The 21290-nt window shown below is 36.4% G+C and overlaps 1 protein-coding gene across 2 annotated transcripts in view; it reads right to left on the bottom strand.

Moving 5' to 3' along the window:
* Positions 1 to 21290, bottom strand: part of MAN2A1 (mannosidase alpha class 2A member 1) — a 160347-nt gene that overhangs the window by 26954 nt on the left and 112103 nt on the right. For both annotated transcript variants that reach the window (XM_059060613.2, XM_067031427.1), the window contains exons 13-16: positions 18880 to 19045; positions 17334 to 17552; positions 16480 to 16602; positions 13455 to 13569 (exon numbers count right to left, since the gene is read on the bottom strand). In XM_059060613.2, the coding sequence (XP_058916596.1) occupies positions 13455 to 13569; positions 16480 to 16602; positions 17334 to 17552; positions 18880 to 19045 (623 nt within the window). The remainder of the gene's footprint in view (positions 1 to 13454; positions 13570 to 16479; positions 16603 to 17333; positions 17553 to 18879; positions 19046 to 21290) is intronic.

The raw sequence follows: 21290 nt of genomic DNA, 5'->3' as shown, positions 1-21290 counted from the left end.
TGTTGTCCTTCCAACTCAACAACGTCAACCAGAGCTAACTTCAGTTTCTTACTATGAGAAGCATGATCTCCATGGGTGGGGGAAGGAAGTGCCATTTTTTTTTCCTGCTTTATAGCCACAGTCTGAACCACTAACCTCTGCTAATTAAATGCATACATACATCTCCTTCTGAGAATTACCAGAAGAACCTGCCAACATAGCTGATACAAACTTCTTCACCGCTATTGGGAAGTTTGGGGGGTGAAAAAAAAAAAGCAAGCACATATGCTGGTGATAGAACAATAGTTTGTTCTTTGAACTACGAAATGCATTATTTTAAATGCAAACTTTCCTTCCAGTATACTTACATTATCCAGAATATTTTTCTAAAACCAAATGAATTGTACATAAAATTTTAAAAGACAAGCATCCACAAATGAACCAAAGATGCCCCAAACCCAAAATGTAGCACTAGAGATGCTAGTATTAATGCAGCATTAGGGAAAACAGTATATGGTAAGTGACTCTACTTTACTGAAAGCATTCATAGGATTTTTAGTACTGCTTTATGTTTTCTCCTCTCTAGATGGGACTATCTTATCTTATCTCAGGGGTCAACAAAATACATGAAATGAAATAAAGTCTTCACAAAGGAGACCATCATTAACTTCAAGGTATTTATCTCTGGAAAACATTTACGAAAAACATGCCTCGAGAAAAAATTAGTAATTTCACATTATCTCTAGCAATGATAAATTATTTCCATTGAGAAAATCATCTTTCTCAAGCTCAGTATTATGCTCAGATCCTGTTGGGGCAACAAACGCTTAAAGCTCCTTTAAAAGGAGCCTCGGGCTTCCCTGGTGGCGCAGTGGTTGAGAGTCTGCCTGCTGAGGCAGGGGACACGGGTTCGTGCCCCGCTCCGGGAGGATCCCACATGCTGCGGAGTGGCTGGGCCCGTGAGCCATGGCTGCTGAGCCTGCGCGTCTGGAGCCCGTGCTCCGCAAAGGGAGAGGCCACAGCAGAGAGAGGCCCGCGTACCACAAAAAAAAAAATAAAAAAAAAGAAGGAGCCTTCATGTCCATTCACAATTCAGCAAGACATTAATTTAAATTCTGTGCCAGACTAGACTTAAAATAAGTCCAGACTTAATATACTTATTGTGAACAAATCAAATGAAACCTGTAATGGTAATAAAAGCAAGGAGGTATCCCTGAGTTCTCAAAGAAAAATAATTATTTTTAAAAGAAGAACATGTGTGACAGAGAAAGAAGACTGCTGACTTTTCCTACTCTGTGTCAAGAATTCCTAAGATGTGTCAGTCCCAAAGAAGCTCATGGGACTGAAGGCAGAACTCCCCAGGAAGCAGAGGTACAAACCCAGTGGTCCTAGTGATATGCTGGATCTTTGCAGGATGTGGCAGCAAAAGATACTCTTACTAAAATGGTTCTACCTGAGCATAGATGGCCAGGGCTTTCTAAATCCTTCTAGTTTTTCTTCAATCCTGGGAAAGAAAATAGCTCCTATTAACAAGAGTAGTCCACGGAGGAGGGGGAGCGGGTGTGAGGCCATTCCCAGGTTTCAACAGAGAACTAAGTGCCCTTTTGCTAGCACCTCACACTCTGTGCCCTTGGAGAAGAGAGGATGGAGATTGTTTATCCTTACTAACACAGGCAACGCAAAGTAAAATTTAGCCAGTCCACAGGTGAAAAGCTGTAACAGAGAAGCCAAACCAGTGTTTCAGAACCCTGGAGTTCTTTAATTTTTTCTCCCTAGAGCCTATGAGCTGCTCACAAACACAGACTGTCTTACACTCTATCTCATATTTCAGGTTTTTTTTTTTTTTTTTTTTGGTGGTACGTGGGCCTCTCACTGCTGTGGCCTCTCCCGAGGTGGAGCACAGGCTCCGGACACACAGGCTCAGCGGCCATGGCTCACGGGCCCAGCTGCTCCGCGGCACGCAGAATCCTACCGGACCAGGGCACAAACCCGTGTCCCCTGCATCGGCAGGCGGACTCCCAACCACTGCGCCACCACGGAAGCCCCATATTTCAGTTTTAACAATGTTTTGGGCAGGTGGTCAGTGCCGAATCACTGTTAAACAGAATGAGTAAAGATGTGAGAGGCTCTCCCTCATGATGTGGAAGTTAACTGGCCGGGAGAAAGCAGATGGGCTATAGATAAGGTTCAAACAGATAAAAGATGAGTAAGTACTTTCATTTTGAGCAAACACGTGCATGTTAGAAGGTCAGTTCCTCAGGTATAGGGACCATGTCTTATTTATCTTTATGCTCCTAGCACATAATAGGTACACAAGAAATGAGTGAAGGGTTCAGCTGCATGGGGGAATGACAACAGCTAACAAGTACCAAGTGCTTACTATGTACCATACACGTACTATAGGTTTTACATATAATCATTCCTGACCCTAAGCCTAGGAGGAAATTATATGCCCCAGATCACAAGGCCTGGCAGAACCAGGACTAAATCTCTCAACCATCATGTCTCAATAGCAGACCAACTACTGGAAAATGGTGAAATTACTTTGGGACCAAGGATTGGGAAAAGCTTTGTAGGAATCCTTAAGTAGAGAGGAGAGCTCCAGATTATTTTCAAACAAGGAAAGAGGGCACTGATCTGGGATCTGATATGCTGCAAGAGTTACTGAATTGAGTGAAATAAGATTAAGGGACAAGGCTTGCCAGAACCCAAAACTTCTTTAAAACAATACAAAAATCTCTTTTAAAACGTCAGTCACTTTAGAAGCCAATAAAGTAATATATATTAAATATTAGAGACACATACCCTAATTACCTCTCTTATCTACCTAAAATGAACATTAATCACGAGCACAAGCATGTTTACAGTGCACTGGTGCCAAGAGTAAAAAAAAATGGGGAAACATGCTAGATGTCCATCAACAGGCAAATGAATAATAAAATCAGGTACACCCATGCTATGGAATGCTGTGTAGCAAATGAAAAGAATGAGGCAACTGTCTGTCCCGGCAGAGAAAGATCTGATGGGAAAAGCAAACAGAGCGTTTGCACAGTATAATAAACTTTATGCTGAAACAGACACAAACATAATACTATACATTTCTGTAGGGGTGTGTGTGTGTGTGTGTGTGTGTGTGTGTGTGTGTGTGTGTGTGTGTGTGAGAGAGAGAGAGAGAGAGAGAGAGAGAGAGAGAGAGAGAGAGTGCAAATATCTGTATTACCTCTCTTGAGTAGTGGATGGGGCCAGACAGATTCCAGACAGACTTTATGTTATATCCATAATGTGTGAAATATTTGTCAAAAGAGTATGTGTGTAAATAGACACACACACACATACATGCATATAATTTGCATTTTATACATAAAATAATTTTAAGCATTTTTTTAAAAGAATATTTTCTAAGATGGCAGGGAAAAATGAAACTAAGGAGGCAAGGGATCAGGGTTGGAAGGCAAGACCTTCTTGACTCCGTTGCTCAGCACTGGTCTTAAGGAACCCAAGAAACATACTCCTTTGAGTATGGAGAGAAAAAGTGGAGGGCGCCTCTAAAACATCCCCTGTGCCTGCAAGAAGAGGTGGAGCAAACATCCAGAATGGTCTAACGACTAAGTCATGCAGATGGAAAGGCCGGGTTCATGGCTCTGAGCAGCAACTGAGGGCCTCTGGAGAATCCTAGGCATATCTCCTCTGCACAATCTACTCTCTTCACGTCAAATCATTCTAAAATCTACCTGGACCAGCCTAATTCAGCCCTCTCTACCTGCCTAGATCACCTTATTCTAACGATTCTGAAATGGAAGGCATACTTTTCCAAGGAATATAAATCGGACGTCTCTCTCACGACACTGAAGTAGTTATAGGAATGAGAGGCAGCAGCTTGGGGAAAAGAGCAAGAGAGAGCCCCTCTCTCACTCCAGCAAGAATCCAATATTTTATTAGTGGCACTCAATGTGTGCTTAGGACAAGTTATCAGATCAAGATGGAAAAACAGCAACTGGCCGACACCAACCTGGGAAAATGAAAAGTGATAGTGAGAGCCCTAAGAGAGGTGTTTAAGCCTTCAAACAAAAGTCTAAATGAAGTGTGACATAGATAGAAAATCAAATGTAAAATAAATCCTCAAAAAACCCACCCAAGATTTAAAGCAAGGTCTTCAGTGACTGTCCTTAAAATGTGTGCTCTGGGGCAAAAATGGAAGCTTGCTATCAACCTGCTGTCCTCATCACTTTTCCTCAAATCTGTATCTGAACGGAGAGAGGGACTGAGCCCTCATGTCATAGCAGAAGTAGGACAATAAAAACTGTCATGAAAAACCAGGGCTTCTAATTTTGAATATCTCCCCTTCAATTTTGGGGGTATTTTGTTTTGTATTTAAATGATCAAAAATATAAGAATAACTCTCCTAGTGTGCATTTACTTTGTGACATTGCTTTTGTAAACTTATCCAACTTAACTGGGAGTTGACACATGATTATTAATTAACACACACTGCTTAGTTTGACACATACACTTAAATGAAAATTCTCACAACAATGATAAATTTAGTATGTCAACATGTAGATAATGTTTCTAAAGAGCAAATATTATCATGACTATATTGAAAAAAAAACTGTACTCCCATCTGAAAGTACCAAGAATAGAAATGGTAGTAATTCCTACAACTGGATGACCTTTTTATCCATGTTGACTAACTCAACTTATCATCCATTACAAGATCTAATTTATCCTCTGAGGTACCTGCTGATTTCCAGGCCTGTAAATGTTCATGTTGATTATTTCTCCACAAGTGAAAATTTTAACATCTGCTTTCAGGAATACACAGTTTAGTAAATTTCATTCCAAGACTCAAATTTAAGAAAATAATGATGCATCACTGTGTTTCATTTATAAAGCACTAGATAAATAACTACCACTGCTTACTGATCAACATATGAGCAGGCACTAGTCTGCATACTTTATGCTCTTCATTTCAATAATTCCCACAATGACATAAAAGTAAATGCATAATAAGAAAGGTATAGCATTTTGATCACACAGATTGCAAATTCTGGTTAAAGATTCTACCAATTAAGTATGATATATGCGAAAAAAACCTAATAACTGAAACATACACAATAAAACTGGGAATCTGTCTTTTTTTTTTTTCTAATAAACACTGATTTTAAAAAACAACAGGTTTTTTAGAAGCCCTGTTTTGGAGGAACATAACACCTATATCAGTAACATTCTTTTAAATCCAAAACAGACATGGTCTAACTAAACTGGGAGGTGAATAAACAGCTCATGACCCACAGTCCAGACTTGGGCAGGTCTAGTACAGAGAAGGAAGGATGCTGGAGTAATCTCAGTGGTCTGCCTGGCTCCATACTGACAGTCACTCTGGAGTTGCCTACTTCCTGTTCTTGCAAACATGCTCTTTTCCAAGGTGCTTTTAGATAGGAAGCTCAGATTCCATTGAAACAGACCTTCCATGGAAGCATGTGGTTCTTCCTTTTCTTTTTTTTTTTTTTAAACTACACTTTCACTATTCCTTCTCCTAGCTTAACCAAAAAAAGATAAAAGAAAGAAAGAAAGAAAAAAAAAAGGCAGCAGCATGCCTCTCACCCACCCTAACTCAAGTGGGGCTGAACAAAAACAATTTGAAGTATTGGTGTCTGATTGAACTTCAATGACCAGGGAACAAATATTTTTGCAAAACACATGGTTTTCCAATTGTTGGCTCTCAAGAAAATTGAAGGTTACCTAATAAAGCTGTCAGATGTAGATCATTAAAAATAATTGATTCATGTTTGGCAATAGATCGCTGCGATTTATGGAATATAACTCAGAAGCAGTTCAAGGAATTAAATGGCATTCTCATAACTAAACTCCTTCAATTTCCACCTACTTATTTATGTTAGCAACATTCCTTTGCCTTACATTTATAAGAACAAAAAGAATAAAATCAATGCTGAAACCTATCTCTTCTAGCAATAAGTAACATTTACCAACGAATGCATAAACATTTAGGATACAAAGGGTACAATTCATGTCATTAAGAAAAATGTTTCTATTAACGTTTATAAAATAAATGATCAGGGGCTTCCCTGGTGGCGCAGTGGTTGAGAATCCGCCTGCCGATGCAGGAGACACGGGTTCGTGCCCTGGTCCGGGAAGATCCCATATGCCGCAGAGCAACTAAGCCCGTGAGCCATGGCCGCTAGGCCTGCGCGTCCGGAGCCTGTGCTCCGCAACGGGAGAGGCCACAACAGTGAGAGGCCCGCATACCGCAAAAAAAAAAAAAAAAAAAAAAAAAAAGATCAAAGTGGTAATATATATAGATCAATTATATATTTTGATCAATCATATACTATAACAATTTTTTTTTTTTTTTGCATTACGCAGGCTTCTCACTGTTGTGGTCTCTCCCGTTGCGGAGTGCAGGCTCCAGACGCACAGGCTCAGCGACCCTGGCTCACAGGCCCAGCCGCTCCGCGGCATGTGGGATCCTCCTGGACCAGGGCACGAACCCGTGTCCCCTGCATCGGCAGGCGGGTTCTCAACCACTGTGCCACCAGGGAAGCCCTCTATAACAATTTTTATAACTCAATCCAGAAGAAACTTAATACTTCGAGTTTTAGGATGACAGAATTTTAAAATATATATATATATATATATATATTTATTTATTTAAAACAATATATACATATATATTTCTTTCAGAAGAATAATGAAAAGTTGACCAATAATAAGACCCTCAAGCATAAAGTATTATATTAAGATAAAATTTGGTGGAGGAAGTAGAATGGAAATATGAGTTCAAGGAGAAAATAATGATGAAATTTGACTGTTTAAGAAGAGTTTGTTGAGGCTTTTTTAAAATGCATGATTTGGGCTTCCCAGGTTGTGCAGTGGTTGAGAATCTGCCTGCCAATGCAGGGGACATGGGTTTGAGCCCTGGTCTGGGAAGATTCCACATGCTGTAGAGCAACTGGGCCCGTGAGCCACAACTACTGAGCCTGTGCATCTGGAGCCTGTGCCCCGCAACGAGACGCTGCGACAGTGAAAGGCCCGCACACTGCGATGAAGAGTGGCCCCCGCTCGCCGCAACTAGAGAAAGCCCTCACATAGAAACGAAGACCCAACACAGCCAAAAAAATTTAAGATAAATAAATAAATAAAGTCAGAAGCTCTTAAAAAAATGCATGATTTAGTATCAAATTGCTACCCATTAGGGGCTTCCCTGGTGGCGCAGTGGTTGAGAATCCACCTGCCGATGCAGGGGACACAGGTTCGTGTCCCGGTCTGGGAAGATCCCACATGCCGCGGAGCGGCTGGGCCTGTGAGCCATGGCCGCTGAGCCTGCGTGTCTGGAGCCTGTGCTCCGCAACAGGAGAGGCCACAACAGTGGGAGGCCCACGTACCACAGAAAAAAAAAATTGCTACCCATTGGATATGCTTATGTTAAAATGTCAATATTTACAGTATACCAAAAATAAAACCCTTTGCAAATATTTAAATGTATAAAGGAAAACTAGATGTCAAATTACAAATATGTAACGGACACAGATTCTTCAAATTCTTACAGGAACAAGGGAATTTGATCTCACCCATACCACTTCACACTTTCTGATACTCTTTTCCTCTTTTCTGCCCATTCAAGTGACTTTCTCTAAGACCTAGCATCTCAAAAACTCACTTCCTTTATCAAATCTTCTCCAAATCCCTCAACCCTCCAATGACCACTCTCTCAGGCCTGCACATCCTTCCTAAGGAGATATAACACTTATTGTGTGTCAGGCTTTATGTACATTAACTCAGTTAGTCCTCCAACACTCCTATGAGGAAGACTCTATTATTGTCATCATTTTCCGGATGATGAAACCAACACCATGTAGGTAATAACCTGCACAAGGTCAAACACCTGGTAAGCGACAGAGCTGGTTTGGGAGCTGGGAATGAAATGTACATGGGCTGACTCTGTTTAACCGTCACTCTTCCCTGTGTTTCCCATTCCTATTCCCTTCATCTGAGTTTAGTACAATACATATTTGTGGGAGATGATCCTATTTCCCGCTAAGGAGCTATGCCTTCAATGCAGCAGCTGCTGTCAAACAGTCCCCAAGATAACCTCTGAGTTCTGAATTTGTGTAACCAGAATGTGCTTATAGTCCCTTAAAATAACCTTCCTTTTCATGCCTGTAGGGAATAATCAGATTTGACTCATAGCTACTTATTTCATTTTTTAAAAGTTCCAATTAACAGGACAAAAATCCTTAGCAGTCAATTGCATATTATGATATTCCAAAAATGTTTTAATTACGTAAGTCTGCCTAGCCATAACTTACTTAATGCTTTTTACTCTTAAATCAAACTAAATATGGAACGTAGTCCTGGGAAAAATGAGAGATTGATTACAAACCATTTTAATAGCCTCATGAATCTTTTTATGGAAATAAAAACAACTTCAGCGAAGCTGTGAGACCTTGTTTATAAGCGGAAGGACTCCAGGGATGAGGGCCCCAGATTCAAGCATCCTTAGAAGATGAATTTAGAAGCAAGGAGTCAAGCACCAAAGAAACTTGATGTGAAAACAAGTGTTGTTAAGACTCTTTGACGGTGATACCTAATTGACCATCTAGTCTTTCTCTCCTAAGAAGTTAAAGAACAAACTCAAGGTCACTCTAGTTTGCTTAGAGGCGAAACTAAGGATTCAGATCTCTAATTCTAATCTCTAATTCTAATGTGATTCTCTTATATGTTTAACTGGATACAATTCATTTTGACTCCCTAAAAGTCAAGGGTCATGTTATGAATCCACTTAGATTATATATTCAAAACAGAAGAAAAACAAGCAACCTGTCTTTGATTGCTAAATATGCCCTTGGAAGGAAATTATCAGTCATTTTAGCCAAAGGAAAGTCTTTTCTTCCATACTTCTAGATGGCAGTTCATTACATTTTACCCCCAGACTACTGTGTACTTTCTTTTGGAAAGATCCATTACATGCAGTACGCTCATAATATGCTGGTGGAAAACAGGCAAAAGTATTTACTGCATTTAAGATATTTCTCCTCAGGGTTGAAACATGGTTTACAAAGACACACTAACTCACAAACACCTGCCTAGGAGAACATAGTCCTGAGGGGGAAAAAAACCCTTGAAGGTATATATTAACAGATCTGGAACCTGAACCTTGTGCCAGTGAAAATGAACATGATACATTGGTAACTCATAGCAACCTAATTCTTCAAAGTAGCAGTTTATGTCAGAAAATAGCACCAGTCTAATAATTACAACTCTGAAGACAAATGAAACTACGGCTCATGAACGTCACTTACTGATAATAATATCACGGCAAGATACGTATTTTTTGTGATGGTAAAATAACAAATTACTATAACACAAGGTGGTACAGGGTTTTCGGCTTGTATTATATTCTATCTTCTAATCCAAGATTAATGATAAAAGTTAAAGCAGCATATCTGGTAACATTTACAGCTTCAATTTAATGAAAGACGATTACACTACAAGAAAAGTTAATCCCCACCTCTCCCACCTTTTCCTCCAGAAAAATGTTATTTTCTACAAACGAAATAAACTTTTAGAAATCATAAAATAGTCCTAAAAGGGCATTTCATTAAGTTATGGTCACCATAAAAAGGATTTATTTAACTTGATATAAGGCAAAGCATGATGTTTCATTAGGAATCTCTGAAATTGATCTGATCTTACGAAGCTTTTAAAGCTTATGAGCACAAAATTTCCTCTAATTTAATATTGCTAGAAACCTTTTGAATGTAATGTCTGAACAATAATGAAAATAAAAAGTGTTTTTAATAGGTTAAATGATGTTAAGAGAGAGACTTTAAACTGTACTGATTATTATTTTCAGAATCTGGAGAGAACACAAATAGAGAAACTAAAGTTAAATATCAAACCAAGAACAAAACCAGAAATCAGGCTGCACCCAGGCCTCCCAACTCAGTTTGTTTCAAAATCAACAATGATCACACAGTTTATGTAATTTGGGAAGTGTTGGTTGATTTTTGTCCTTGACTTTGTTTTCTGCTGAAGCTTAAACTGGGCAAAAGTCACTTTATGGAGAGAAGAATCAAAGAGTAACTAAAAACGGAGATTGAGGAATTTAAATATATTTTGTCAGGTTTGCATTACCTTAGGTTTTAAAAGAATGTTTCAAGTAAATGGAATTTGATGAACGGATACTCAGTAAAGACAATCCATAATAAAACTCATTTTCTGTTTCTTCACCCTTCTTGCTCAGAGATAATAAAATCTTTTGTGTGATTAACTGGTTTAGTAAACATACAATTTCAGTATGTAATCATAAAATATTAAGTCTCCCTCCCTCCAACCCCCACTGATCATGAATTTGGTACTAACAACAGGCTCTAGTCATTAATACTCATCCAAATAACCATATCCACTTAGTTTAAAGGAGGCAAAATTAGTCTATGTCTGAAAATAGTTTAATAAGTTAAGTTCAAGAATAGATATTTTTGTTATCTTAAGAAATTTAAAACCAAAGCCAACCTATAAAAGCTTGGAAGTTGGCTGAAGTATTCGTAGCACCTAAGATCAAAAGTCAGTTTGTCTATGCATTTTGATCAATCACTTAGAAGCCTAGTTTACAAGAGGCCAAATTTCCAAAGAGCTGTCAAGTTATTTCTTAGTACAGATGCTTTAGCGCTGCATAACCAAACCCTTTTCAGGTAGTGTGAACACCTGAAGAGTCAAATACCCTGAAGATTTCACATCTCTGTCACAGGCCTGGGTTAGTGATTTAATTAAAAACCACTAAGACAGGATCCAGACAACCTGTGACCTCACGCAATAGTGTATGAAAGAAAAGGATAGATGGAAATGGGTCACAGAGGCTACCAAGAAAAGGCTCCATCTCCACAACTGGGCTTTTTTTTTTTTCCCCAGGAGCTCAAATACAAACATGGGAGGCTATATAGTTTGGAAGAAAGCCTTTCAGGTTATCTAATAGCTCCATTTTTCACAAACTGTAGTCTTGCTGGGGAAAAAAAATGCTCTGGGCTTGAGACTTCAAAAAGAAAGATGGATCTGCCACTTTGAATAGTTACATATGCTGGTTTCAGGTTCAGTCCAAGCAAGTACAGTAAAACTCATCTGAACAGCACTTTAAGTTAACTTCACATTATATCTAACTTATTTATCTGTCATTTCCCACAAACTTCTGAAGCTTCCTGCTTCCAAGCTGCAAAAATCTAACATCAGGAAAAAAGGCTTGAGCTCAAGTTTATTCTACCCACTGAGACACCCAGAGGCAATCTGAGGTCTGCATATTTATTTTTTATTATTATTTTTGTTATGTTAATACTCTTAGTTCAAAGTTAATACTCCGCTCAAAACAACCTCTATTCCTTAACTGACTAATCAGAGCCAGCACTGCCACCTTGGAGAGCTGGGGGTCAGTGAATTCTCTGTGGCCCCTGCTCCTGCTAAAGGGCTGTTCGTCAGCCACTGGGCATTTCTGACTGCTCAGTAGGGGACAGGAGGGAAAGGGAAGAGGAGAAAAGACAAGCATTTAGTTCTGATGAGTGTGTGTTTATTGGAATAAGTAAAGGGGCCAAGTCAGAGCCTATTAATTTCCAAATTGGCCACTGAAGCATGACGGCAAGCTAGGCTACAGCCACAAAAGCAGAAGAGGGCTCTCTAATTTACAGAAACCACCCTTTGATATGAGACCCAGATCCATGGCCAACAGAAGAAAACTCAGAAGTTGCATTGATGGACAGATGCAATTAAACAGAAGCAAAAGCAATTAAGCAAATACACCTGTTGAGAAGTTGGAATTTTTCTGATGAGTTGCTTCAGCAACTCTGAGACACAGCCTATCCCTAAATATAACTGATGAAAAGCAATACTAAACCAAGCCTGATGATGGAGATCTGTGCCAAACGGTGCCATGTTATATTCAAGGAAGAACTTCTCCATTAAAACACAATAGTTTTAAGCAAACTTAAAAGTAGATAAGCACATCTCCTGTGTGATCATGCTATTTTCTACCCATAAAATGAAAACTTTGGCCATAGCTGAAGATGGAGTTTTAGGGCTCTAAGAAACAGTAAACAATGGCTTATGCAAGAGTACAAAGAGATAGCCAAAAATAGTGTTTCTGACTTAAAGGTTTTGGGAAACTAAATAAAAGATTATTTCAAAACTACAAACTTTCTTGTAGGTAGCAAAGTGATTTCAGATAATTGCAAAAACACAAAGTTAGTGTCTAATATGAGTTTACCATCTTCTACAAGACCTTTTACTTCTTAATTCAACATATGAATCATGGGTAATCCTGAAAACATTATCACATTACTACCTAAGAAATCACATGAGAAAGTTTGTCCACACCTGAAATTCTACCAAAAGGCAAACATCATTGAGATTTGAAGTTTAAGAAAGTTAACTAAAAACAAAATCAAATTTAGACACTGAAATTCGAAAACTGAACTTAATTGTCCAGGAAATTCCCTGAACATAGCAGCCTTTGCTTTCCCACAATACCTAAAAAGTAAACAGTGCCTGCCCATTCATTTTATCACTGGTTTTGAAATGCTTTATTGTCTACCTGTCTAAAGATTCTGGGAAAGAATATTTTCCTTTTCTAATTTTTCATCTTAGCTAACAGCAACAAAACATTTAAAATGGCATTTTTATGAGGTCCTTTTTAAGAGAGTTGATATAATGGTAAATGGCCTGGTTGTCAGGAGTAAACTTGTGGTTGGAAGAGTACTCCATTCTAAAAACAACGAATTCAAAATCAACCAACAAAACTGTACAATTCTGATATTGTTTGGGAACCACAGCTCCACCTAAATCCTATGGAAGGACCAGTGCCACTGTCCAGTTTAGTTTCTAATGAGATCAAAGGCCTATTTCTTATCACTTGATTAACAAAGAAGCTGCTTCAATACTGTCCTAAAAGCAATAAAAGCTGCCCAATTTTATGCTCTACAAGCTAAAGAGTCATAAACAAGCAGAGAACATTTTTCTTTTAAAGTTAAATTCTAGTAGTACACTATGACAATACATTCTATATTTAAGGCATGCTGTGTGTGTATGTGTGTGTGTGTGTGACAGAGGTAGTCAGTGATCCATTAATTGAAAGCCACATTTAGCATAATTTCCATTTTATAAAATAAAACCACTATACTGTTTTTAGATCTGAGAAATGAGCACATGACTTAAGACAAATACTGCAATAGGAAAGAGAAGATATACAGAAGAAAAGAACAAGTATATGTAAAGTGTTAAATGTTTTACCATTTTTGATTATCAGAGAGTAAATACTACATTTTAAATCATATGATAAGTCTGATGTCAAGGTTAGATAGATGACTGTCATCTCTGAAAACCAACTGCTAATTTATTAAAACCAACAAAAGAAAAGCAAGAATTCAAGAATCAGTATACATTTGTTTCACATCTGCGTTTCTCTGTTTTCTTACCATGTATGTTGTACAGTCGAACTCTGTGGGTAACATGTTCAAAAAAGCAAGTCACGTCCGAAAAAAACCTTCCATGTTGCACTATGACAAAGGGTGGTGTTGTGTAAACATAAGGCTGAGGAGGAAATCACATTTTTAAGAAAAGTATTTTGGCTTTTAGTTTTTCCAAGGAATGTTTATTATAGTTTCCAAACTGGCAAATGTATATCACCTGATATTTGTAATTTTAAGTGAAAAACAAACCTTATGAGGTATTGGAATATGTGCGTGCTACAAAAATTGAAATATAAGGTTTTGCATTAGACAAAAACTGCTGAAAATAGAAAATAAAAATTTTACAACCTGATTGGCGTAGAAGATCTACAAACATTTCTCCCAGATATAAAATGTTCTAATTAAGATCTTTCTACATTGTCCATATGTTATTTATTAGAATGAGCAATTGTTCTATAGCAGTGACATTTTCTCAGGCAAACATTTGCTATAACCATGGCTCCCTAATGTTCAGGGGTTGGGAAGGTGGCTAGGATGACTACAGGGAGTCATCTTAAGCAAACAGGAAGCAGGATTCAGAAACATAGTTTAATCACAGTCAGGTTTACTACTCTAACACTGCCCTTTTACTCGAAAGAACTAGCTGAATATAAAGCCAACTTCCAAACTCGGAAAAACTATGGCAACCACTGGTTTAGTTTTCATTATTTAGAATCTAGACTAAAGAAACTATGGGAATAAAACACATAACTTATATGACACAGATACAAAATTTAAAGCATTTATGAAGAATTTTATTTTCTTAAGTATCACACCTTAGAAAGCTCAACAATAGCATAAAAAGCTAGGCTTGCAATGTAGCACAAGATTTTCAGAACTGTGTAATTTTCTTCCAAATTTACCACTTTGGCTAGAGAAAAATATTCTGAAATTAATATAATGCTTTATAGTTAACAAAGTTCTTGTACCTAATTACCATAAAGCTAGAAAGTAATGGAGGAGAATAAAACCTAGGACGGTGATGTCCGGGCCTTTTTCTGATAAACTCAGCTGTCTCTTTCCCTGATGTTCTTTTATTTCTTCTTTGTAAACATATGATGATTCTCTTTATCCTTCTATCTAATATTAGAGCTATTTAAAGATAAAATCATTTAAAATAAATTAGTAATTATAATTGTCCATGTATAATATTCTATAGCATAGCTACTTTTTCTTTTTTAAAGAAAATGTCAGTCAAAACAAAATGCCTGTCTAATGACAAAAGCTGTTAAGTGAGAAAACACTGATGTAGCTTATACTTAGAATCCACTGCCCATACTGAAATGCCTACTATGAGCTGTAGCTTACCTTTAATTACTCAATGATTTAAAAAAACAGAAACAATGACAACTAGAATCCTGAGTGTGGCCTACACAATCTCTTAAAATCTATATTTGATTTTGGTTAGCAAGCTTTCCTAGAACAAAAGTAACTTTTTCAGGAGACAGGACCCTAGGCAACAAAATATGGAGAATATTTAATTTATCTTAAAGTGGAGAAAGCCTATGTAAGTGTAAAAGCAAAGGAAGAAACTCTAAAGAAAAAAAATACAAAATTGACTCCACAAAAATTAAAAATTACTACATAACAGAAAAATAAAAGAATTAACAAACTAAATGACATATTGAGAGCATAAATAGGATATAAGATTGCAATAAATAGGAAAAGGGATTAATTTTACTATATATAAAGAATACTTACAGATCCACAAGTCATATCGATAGAAAAATGGTTAAAGAACTTAAATAGGAAACTCATAAAAGAAATATGAAAGATAAAGGCATAAAAAAGTTCAACCTCGCTAATAATCATAAAAATCTTAATAGTAAAATATTTTTCACTCATTATTATAGGTAAAGCATTTAATATGGCTAATTCTCAGAGCTTAGAATAGCATACTAGAGAGCTACTCTCAAAAAAACATTGGTGGGAGTGAATATGTATGCCATCTTTCTAGAGGGAAGTATAAGTAGCACGTATACGTCAAAAGCCTTAAAAGGCTTCATCCACTGACACAAAATGACTCTTCTGGAAAGTTATTCTCAGGAATTAATTAGCACTGTACAAAAAGAATTCTACAGAGAAAGCTTATCACAATGTTACAGTAGTAAAGTACTGGGAGAAAATGTACATAAGCAACAATAGGAAATTCTTTTTTTCCCACATATATACACACACATACACGTTTTTTGTGTGAGAACACTTAAGTTCTACCCTCTTAGCAAATTTCAATTATATAATACAGTGCTATCAACTAGCTACCATATTATACATCAGACCCTCAGACCTTATTCATCTTATAGCTAAAAGTTTTTAAACACAAAAGTGTATATTAAAACTGTGTTTTCAAAGAACATATCAGATTGTGAGCATTGTCACAATGAAAAATAAAATATGTTCATGTAGGAAGACAAAAACTTTAAAATGGGGGAAAAAAGATATACATAGAATAAAAGACAGTAAAAATATATCAAAATGTTGGCAGGGGTTTTCATGGGCTTGTGGAATAGTTGGCAAATTTTATTGCTTTCTTCAGTTTTCTGCATTAAATGTGCTAAGATTTGCATATACTACCGTTACAGTCAAGGGTAGGAAAACATTTTTTGTTTGTTTTTTAAGGTGCTAAAATTTAAGGAGAAAAATGGCTCAGTGGTCAATCTATTTTTCTCATATGGCTAGGAATTTTGTGTCTATATATATGCCATGCCACATATGTACACAACAACACAGCAGCATCCTAATCTTAAATCAAATCTAGTTTCTTTCCATAGAAAGCATTTGTCCACTGTAGCATCCTAACTGAATTCCAACCCTGAAAAATTATTTGTTCATCTAACATTCAACTAGAAATTGCTAAGTGTCAATAATGATATATATAATGGAGCCAACTCATCTATTCCTAATAGATAACAAAATACTGAGATGCATTTATTTTGTTTCTCATTATTCTTTCAGTAAGTGCTTATTCACTGCTCAGCTCACCAGCACTTACCTTGGCTTCCCCATCTGGTAAGAAGAGGTAGGCACCACTTTTGTCCTTTTTACTCGTGGTTCCATACCATGAAAACTGCACTTTTACTTCATGACTTTTACCATCTCCTTTATTTATCATTTCCTAAGGATAAAAAAAAAAATTTAAGGTAACTCACAATTAAGACATTAACAAGTTGTATCTAGTTACATGTATATGTCAATTTCAAAAAAAAAAAAAAAAAAATTACCTGGCAATAAATTAAAAAATGATAACATTCAGCCTCTAATATTCACAATTCTTAGATAAACACTCAAAATTTTATACTTAACCTTAGGATTTAAAATCTTTGCAATAGGAACAAAAAGAACACATTTCGCCAAGGAAGAAAGAGATACACAAATTAAGACATTAGACCAGTACTTCTCAAACTTTCTGTAGTAAAGGAGTGGATTTATTTTTATTTCCAATATGCATGGAACAATACTTTTGTAAAGTACAATGAAAGTGAATTACTAGAAAAATTAAAGTGATATGCCAAATATACACTCAAATATTTTATTATTAGATTCAATAGGCATAATTTTACTCAGCCAAATTACTTTAAAGTTTCCATAAACATTTCTAAACAGCTACAGCTTCCATACTTATCTTGTGGACAAATAACAAACAGTCCACTGAACAGCACCACCCACAGACCGCACTTATAAGGAGCAAGTGGTCACTGTGGACCACAAGGAGAAGGTACATATAGCTCATCTATCCTTTCTCCCAGAGAATCTGTGTCCACTTTTCCCACTTTGCAGAAGTAATCTGCATATATTAGAGTAAAAGTGACAAGACTTCTATAAATTTCAGAACTATTCAGAACATACCTCCATAAGCCCAGAGTGACCAAACCGCAGCTTAATAAATGAGTTCTCTAGAGTTATATCTTCTTGAGCACTTTTTATATTATTCATGTTGAAAATTCCTTTATTTGCTGTATGACCATTATATAGGACATATTCAGCTAAATGTGGAGTTGAACTTGCTGTTTCCAAAATCTTATATACTTTCAGTCCCAATGGTGGCATCTGTGCTAGAAAAGAGATCTTTACAAGATAAAGGAGAGAATTTATTAAACAGAAATGTATCTACTGAAAGGAAACCATATATACTTCTAGTAAAAAGGAGAAACTACCGTATTTAAAAGAGAATATAGTACTATTCCATAAACATGTTTTGATAACTTATGGGTAGAGTATCCACATCTCTGTTTATCCAGGAAAACTAATAACTTCAAGTGGGTAAGACTATCAAAGACATTACTGCTTTCATCCAATATATGAAATTATGTAACCATCCTCAATTGTCCTACGGTGCTCATAACGGATGCTCAGACAAGGAAATTCTCCATGAAGGTAAGGGCTTATTGTGAACAATGATTTTACCTAATTGTTAGGAATCTTTTAATAATACTATAATATTTCAGTACATTAAAAATAAAAATGGTAAGTGTAACAATATAAATATTAAGCACATTAGTTCAATCAACACCAGCCATCAAATGCCTGGGGTCCAGCAGACACTGAACAAGCCATGGAAGATGCACCAACCATGAGACATGACTCCTGCCTTCCAGGAGCTACTGTTCTATTCTCTAAATGGGGTGTTTCCTGTAAAGTCTGACTAAAACTTGTGTTATACTTTCCTTTCTATCTAAAGGATTATGAATTTATAAGAGCAGCCAGCAACGGCTTTTAATTTTCTTTTAGAGTTCCTAGCTTATGTCTGTATCTTTAGAGTTTGGAGTACAATTTAAATTATACTCCAAACTCTAAAAGTTAGATCTTTCCAGTGATATGGGGGTTCAGTTTAATATTGCTTATTTTAAGACATTTTCCCCAAAAAATGTCTATTATTTGAATCCAGAGTTTTTCCATAATTATCTCAGAAGAGAAGCATCTTACTTATTTTAGGAAGTCTTTCTTTCATGGTATATTAATGTCACCTTTGCAGTGAAAAGGTGAAAGTATCCCAAGTTATTTAGAAGGATGGTATTTATCTCCATTTCAATATTTATAACTGTTATTAAATTGAGTTAGACAAAAAATTGAAAATTTTATGAGAAATGATTACTTCATGACTTCAGAAACAAGTTACAACAGATACACAAAGATATACAATATACATACTAATAACGTTCTAAAAATAACATACAATACACATACTAACAAAGATATTAATATTTTGGAAAACACAGGATCTAATTTCCTTTAGTGTCATTTAACTCACTAGTTAAACCCTCTGGCATTTACAACTTTAACCACTTTGCATACACCAACTAGACAGCTCTCATATATATTAATACATATATAAACTATATACCGGCTATGCTTTTTTCATGTTGCCTCTCTAAGTTCTATAGAAAGCACATACCTCATAGGCTGTCTGTGAAACAGTACTTGCTGTATCCCACACTGCACTCATTTGAATTTCCACGGGCTTTCCTGAAGCAGAGGATACTTGCGCTGCTGGGGAGCTCACACAGACTGATACTATTGAGTTTCGGTCTTGTTCTAAAGGATTGTAGACCACAAGATACCTGCAAAAACAGTCACTTTACTATTGGGTTCTCAAGATATTTGAACTTTTCCACATTATTTGTGAGATTTCAGGCCATAGACAGTCATAAAGCCAACACAAGGAGAAGAATTATAAGAAATAGTCTGGTAAAACTTTTGGAGAACAGGCAATTTCATCACAACAAATACCACACAGTACAAAGAGTAATGAAATAATGACTCACTTTCTAAGAATAAATGTTATACAAATGAAAGACATTAACACAAGTATAATTAAGTTATTTCTATGTCCCAGAGAATGACTTATATACATATGGTTTTATTGGTCTTTCTAAAATAACCAGCCCTATACAACTAATATCGTGATCCCTGCCTAAACTCACTGAACAAGAAAATACATAAATTATCTGTTTGCATTCTAGTCACAACTAATTTCAATTAAAATTGATTTAGTTCATTCATTTTAGATCACTAAAACAGTGAAATGTACGGCTATACATGCAGAATCACATAATTCACATATATATTTTATACACAGGGGCCCTTATTATCCAAGGGAGTTGGTTCTACAGGAAAGGTCATTTGAAGTGAATCCACTTAAAATAGAGGCTGAAATTTTATAATAAACAGTGGTAAAAAAACTGATTGGAACTTGGCTAGAAAAGGGAATAACGACTATTAAAATAAGTTTAGGCAATATTTGCAACTAAGTACAATTCTTAGAATGAAGTAGGGTTTTCGGCAAAATTTTTCCAACAATATTTTATATTAGTACATTATGACATCCTTCACATAACATTTCATTTTTATAGGATGGTTTTAAACATAACTATATTTATAAAAAATATTCAAGGACTTAATCATTTTTCCAAAAGTTCTCTCTCAATTCTTTGATATTTAAATAATTGTCAGTTGAATCCCCTAACATCCTTGGTTTTCTCAGTAACATAACTCTGCTGGATCCTCACTGCTTCATGGCTTTGCCTGTGAGTAAAAAAGTTCTATATCATCATGTCACAGACTTCATGAATTATGCACTCTTTGTAACATTTATGATTTTACTTTATATTATCTTCAAATAATATAAGCAGTATTTCAAAGAGGATATTTGACTAATAATATAACTGATTCAATGTGAATATTTTCATGATCTGAAAGATTTTGCTTTCCTACACAATTTTGTAACTTCAGGAATACAGAAATGAGTAGGCAGTCAGTCAACAACTTCTCCATCTTACCCATAGGGATATCAGACTTGGTCCAAGCAAGCTAGCATTGTTTATTTAGTGCATCAGAAAGCCTAGCAGTGCTCTTTTATCCTATATGTGGCCTGTATACTTCAACTGCATTGCAAATGGTTTTTCAGGAAATAAAATTAATACAGTGGCCAAAACTAAAGTGAAGGATAACAGAAAAGCACGAAGGAAAAGAAAGAGGATGTAGCATAAAACCTATAAAATGTTTGACTTATAAATTGTTTATCAGCTGAAGCACTTTTGATTGACACAGTTACTGTGAGATACCAAAATTAACAATATATGACAATAAGAACGTCTCTGGTTCCTATTAGGCTTGTAGGATATACATTAGGATCACAAGATCTAACTTATACCATTTACGTTCACTGAGATTCCACATGTATACGAGAAAAGAGCAGCTGAAGCATGCAGTCAAAAAAGATGTTAAAAAAAATAAAAATAAAAAAAAACATATCTACAAATGGCACTGAAGCCTCAAAGTACTAGACAAAACCCCATTTTTATCCACAGAAGCAATTCTCAAGGAGAGCGAGAGTACTGCCCCATGAGAGGTGTGCTTAACAGACTTACCTGAAGGAATCTATCAACCTATTTACACCCTCCCACTGCCCTCCACCTGAGCTTACACCTTGCCTGATTGTTCTATCACAAACACACCTGGAGAATCACAAATGCCAGGTTTCATTGTTATCAACTAGACTATACTATATTCCTCAGGTACACTGGAGAAGAAAAGCAGTTGAGGATCACTCACGTCCAGCACCAAAGATGTTCAAACCAGCATCCCAGAAATGAGTGACTTACTACTGAACCCCATGTGCCCAGAGGCTTAGAGCCAGTATGTGAAGAACTCTAGAACACGTAGTCTGAAGACTTACGCCAGTCTCTGAATTCTGCAGAAGCCGTGAGGCAGACCTAGGTACAGAGCCCAGAATTCCCACTTCAAGTTCTCTGATGCTCTACTACCCAGAGCTGGCTATAAAGGCTCTGATAATAAAATACAATG

This window comes from Kogia breviceps, chromosome 4 (assembly GCF_026419965.1).
Source record: "Kogia breviceps isolate mKogBre1 chromosome 4, mKogBre1 haplotype 1, whole genome shotgun sequence".
Lineage (NCBI taxonomy): Eukaryota > Metazoa > Chordata > Mammalia > Artiodactyla > Physeteridae > Kogia > Kogia breviceps.
The sequence above is the reverse complement of the archived record's forward strand: the minus strand, read 5'-3'. Positions and strand labels throughout refer to the sequence as shown.